The sequence below is a fragment of the Malurus melanocephalus genome, unplaced genomic scaffold (assembly GCF_030028575.1).
Source record: "Malurus melanocephalus ecotype Western Australia unplaced genomic scaffold, MMel_1.1 scaffold_278, whole genome shotgun sequence".
Lineage (NCBI taxonomy): Eukaryota > Metazoa > Chordata > Aves > Passeriformes > Maluridae > Malurus > Malurus melanocephalus.
Window position 1 is genome coordinate 536,761 of NW_026623510.1, and position 4,776 is coordinate 541,536.

The window sequence follows — 4,776 nt, forward strand, 5'->3', positions numbered from 1 at the left end:
TCCACACACCCGACCCGTTTAATGGACATACAAGGTGGCTGTGCCCACTGCCCTGCCCAYGGGGCCACGTCCCCCAGGGCTTCATCCCACAGTGGCAGCAGCAGGGCCCAGGCTGAGCAGAGCCCCAACAAGCTGGCAAAGGTGGCATCTCCCAACTCACACCGTCTTTAGGCACCACATCCCTGTATCTCCGTGGTTCAACAGGAAACACAGCCATGAGCTCAGCCCTCCCCTCCCCGCCACTGCAGGTGCCAGCGGCTGAGACCTGCCAGCCTGCAGCACTCGTGAGCAGCCCCCAGCCCGCTCACCACCCCAGCTGCAGYGGGCTCACCCAGGAGGAAGGGACCCTGCAGGGACCCCATGGCAGAGGGAGGCACGTGATGGGTGGCAGCCTGAGGGTCACGGCTGGCGGGACGCACAGGCACTGGGGAGCAGGCAGGGCCTGGATGCCCTCCAGCCCCCCCATGATTATCCCCGGTCCCAGCCCGGCTGCTCTGGAGGGGCTGGGGGGGTTGGGCATCCCCCCTTTTCTGAGGCTGGAGCCATCAAGCAACAATGAATGGGTAGAGGGGCCGAGGCCGTGGTGAGGGACAAGGGGAGGGGGATGTCAGGTCCATCTTAGCACCATGGTGGTGGGGGCGGTTGGGGGAGGGAGCCAGGGTCAGACCCACTCCTGCAAGGAGCGCTTGCAGTACAAGAGCATTCGAGGTGCGCCCTTCCTCTGCATCTGGACGATRACGTAGATGAGGCCCAGGATGCAGAGCAGCAGCACCAGCAGCACCAGCACCATGACCACGCTCATGGTGCGCGTGTACTCATCGATCTGCACCACCACGTCCACATCCCTGCCTGGCTGGCCATCTCCATCGCTGTAATCCTCATCTTCCTCTTCCTCCTCCTCACCTTCGGTCCCCCCATCCCCATCTGGGTTGAAGGGGGGTCGGTCCACATCRGGCCAGCGGGGATTGGGGTCTGGGACCAGCTCCGTGTGACAGCCCATGAAGTCCCGTAGGATGGATTTGGGATAACCTGGCTCTGTCTTGAGACGCTCRTTGTCGAATTTCCAGTACTTTGTGCCTCTGTAGAAGTAGGTGGAGGCTGGTGAAGAGAAGATGGAGGCAAAGGGTAAGCAGGTGGGCACAGGACACTGCAGAACCTGAACACCCCTGCAGATGCCCAAGAGAGCACGTTTTGCTCTGGGACTGGCGAAACCCTTCAGAAAGGGATTCACCGTTAACTGCTGGACACTCTCCCCAAGTTCATCCCATATGGCCAGGTCATCAGAGCAGTAATCCCATCCCTGAGACCCACCCAACCCTCTCTTCCTCTACTTACAGGCATCTGGGCTGAGGAAGGCTCCCTTGGGCGAAGGAGGGATGCCCACCCAGACAGAGATGGGCTTTGGGTAGCCGGGGTCCACTGAGCGCGTGTCCTCGTTGAAGCGCCAGTATCTGGGGAGGGAGGTGGGGAGTAGGTGAGAAGCATAGGGGTCCCCAATGCCCAACATTCTCCCCCTGACAGGGCCAGGAGGCACCCACAGACACTCACCTGTCCCCACGGAAGAAGAAGGTGTGCCCCGTGGGTTCCCACCAGACGGCCGTGTCGATGCTGTCGTAGGGGATGCCCTGCCCGTAGGTGACCAGGGGCTGYGGATACCCCGGCTCCAGGTTGGCTTCTCGGAAGAGCCAGTACCGGTCACCTGCAGGGAAAAGAGTTGGAGAAGGGGGATGAGAAGGTACTGCCCAGCTGCTGTGGCAGGTGCACACACAGATAGGGATAGTGGTTGATGGCTGCAGCCACCTTGACCCCTTGGGATCACGCAGCAGCTCTGGTTGGGGAGGAAGATCAGGATGGGATGAAGCCAACCAGCTCCCAGCAGTTTTGTGGGGGGCACTRAGGCTCTCGTTTCCACCTCAGCCCTCCCATCCAGCTTCCCTGCTCACCTTTAAAGAAGACGAACCTCCCGTCATGTCTCTCGTAGGCAGCATCAATGTCCCCAGGGAGACCCCGCCAGAAGTGTCCGATGGGCATGGGGTAGTTGTCCAGCACCCGGTTGTGCCGGACCCTCCAGAACCACCGGCCCTGGGGAGAGATGGGGTGTGGGCAGAGGATGGGGAGGGCACAGGGACACAGTCACCTTGCTGAGGGGTCCTCTCCCCCACAGACTCACTACATCCTCAGGGAAGGGGCAGGAGGGGATCCTGGCRGGTACCTTGAACACAAACATCTCCCCACGCAGCACTGCCACTGTGTCGAAGTCCCCGTCGCAGATGTCGGGGCCATACTGGTCAGGTCGGTCTGGGCTGCCAGGTTTGGGTGGCCGCTCTGGTTTTCCCGGAGGGGGAGGTTTAGGGGGTCTCTGGTCTGGCCTGCCAGGTCTCCGGGGTGTCACGGTGGGCAAAGGTCTGGTGGGCTGAGGGTGCCCATCTGCGGTACCTGGACAGGGCGGGTGAGAGAAGGGATGTGGTGATGCAGACCAGCAGCACCTGTACCTCAGTCTCCCCACACATGCTAAAAATCCCACCTCTGGGCTGATCCCCCAACCAGCTCCTCACCGTAGAGCTGCTGGATGCCCTTGAGGTCATCCTCGGGCAGCTGGAAGTTCTCTGTGTCCATCCACTGGTAGAAGGGGGCCATGATAGCGCTGGGGTTGCTGGAGTGCTCCAAGCCCAGGGAGTGCCCCAGCTCGTGCACAGCCACCAGGAAAAGGTTGTTCCCTGCAYGRAGAGGCACYGTCAGCRAGAGGGGTGGAGGATATGACAYATAMKATAGAACCCTGGACCCAGCACCCCRCAATGGGGTGCTCCAGTRGGATCTGCCTGCACCACCCATGGTGGACCTGCTTCTCCCTGCCACTGCTGTCCACACCAACACAGCCCCCCTCCCTCTTCAGCTCGGAAGGCCACCAGACTCCTCTGGTCACCTTTACCACCTCCTTGGCCCCCAACTCACCAGACACATCCGCATTCTCCAGCGTCCAGGGCTCATCCAAGTCAAAATGAGTGTCCCCCCCCATCCCAGGACCGGGAAAATAGGCATGAGCCAAAAATCCCCCGAGCCCATCGAAGGGAGAGCTGTCTCCATGGAATCCAGAGGCAAAGAGCACCATGATGTCAGCCTCCTTCTTCCTCTTCTGCAGGATGTCCTCGTAGGACACCTCCCGGAAAGCCAGTGGCGTGGCTTGCTCCCACACCCGGAAAGCTCGTCGGACAGCCTCGTACGAGTGGTAGCGACCCAGCTTCTCCGTGTAGTTTTGGATGCTGGGGATACAGAACTCGCTAGGGAAGGCCTGGAGCAGCACTCCCTGCCTGGGGGATGCATGGCTCTCCATGGGTTGGGGGCAGGGAATCCCTGGCAGCGCTGGGTACCTGAAGGTGAGGTGGTTCTGGCTCCAGCGCCGTCCTGTCAGYGCGTACCGCTTCCGACGCATGTTGGACTTCATCCGTGCCCCAAACTGGTCTGGGACCCCACAGCGGGGACGTTTCATCCACCTGCCAGGAGGACACCGAGCCACGGCTCAGCCCACCACAGCCAAGGTCCCCGCAGGTTTACTGTGCCCACAGACAGCAGGGAGATGCAGCTCCCAAGGGGGACAGCATCCACTTTTCCAGGTGCAAGCAGAGCCCTGGGGYTGTCAGAGAAAACCACAGAGCCCAGGAGTGGAGCTGCCATCTGCTCGAGCAAGGGGACAATGGAGAAACTCACGCCTTGGTCTCCTCATCCAGGACGCCGGTGACGGTGATGCCATAAAACTTCTGCATCTCGGCAAGCGCCGCGGAGAAGGTCTGAGCCGAGCGCATGGTGGACATCCRGCGGCTGGGCTGCGGCAGGTATCCATAGAGCCGCAGCCATGCCTGCACCGGGAGAGTCGAGTGTCACCCCGGCGGGGAACAGCCTGCAGAGCAGCCCACAGAGCRACCTGGAGCTCCTTCCCCCTGCCCGACCGTACCCCAACCCGGTGTCCCTTCACAGGGGTCACTGCCAGCTGCAAATGCCATCCCCGGGCAGGAGCGGTGGGGCAGCGGGACACAGCGTCCTGCCCTGCCCTGAAAGGTAGGGGAGCCGGTGATCTCGGGGGGCTGCTGCCGGATGCCCTGACTGTGGGGACGAGGCAGCTGGCAGGGGGCCAGGCTGCCTGCGGGCTGCATGTCCCTGTCCTGCTCCGGAGGCGTCCCCTGGGAGCTGCAGACGGATGTGAGTGCCGGGACCCTTACCCCGGCCGGCACCCACAAAGGGGCTTCTGTCCTGCGGGGCTGCAGCCCCCAGGCGGGGGGCAGGAGGGTGCTGGGGCGCGCCGGGGCTCTTCCTTCCTGCCCCAGCCTCCGCCTCCTCTTGTCTGCTTTAATTGCATTTTATATTTAATCTTTWTTACACTTTTGTAACTTTCTTTTTTCCTTTCATTCTTTATTTCTATCTTCTAAGTTAGGGGGGCTTCCTTTTAATCTTTAAAACTTTTTTTCTAAATTCCTTCCAATTCTTTTCCCTTTTCCAAGTCTTATTCCTCTTCCAAGTCTTTTTCCTTTTCCAAATCTTATTCCTCTTCCAAGTCTTCTTCTCCAAGTTCTCCAGTCCTTTTCCTATCCTAATTATTTTCCTATGCCCCATTTTTTTTTTTTTGGTTTTTCAAAAACGGCTCAACATTTTAATTTCTAAAAACATTTCGTCTATTAATTTCTTTTACCCCCACTCSCGTTCCCCCGGCAGGGCGGTGGAGCAGAGCCTTTATCTAAAGCGCTTTCACCCCCTCCCCCGCCGGGCACAAAGCGCTTCCTCCCC

The 4,776-nt window shown here is 60.2% G+C and overlaps 1 protein-coding gene across 1 annotated transcript; it reads right to left on the reverse strand.

Moving 5' to 3' along the window:
* On the reverse strand, nt 1-3,875 carry MMP15 (matrix metallopeptidase 15). The gene is made up of 9 exons (XM_057376333.1): nt 3,706-3,875; nt 3,369-3,491; nt 2,953-3,260; nt 2,556-2,717; nt 2,213-2,436; nt 1,944-2,082; nt 1,549-1,699; nt 1,336-1,451; nt 1-1,098 (listed from the first exon to the last, which is right to left on the reverse strand). The coding sequence occupies exons 1-9, from the start codon at nt 3,807-3,809 to the stop codon at nt 662-664; spliced, it is 1,764 nt and encodes a 587-aa protein (XP_057232316.1). The 5' UTR covers nt 3,810-3,875; the 3' UTR covers nt 1-661.
* Nucleotides 3,876-4,776: the final 901 nt, after the last annotated feature.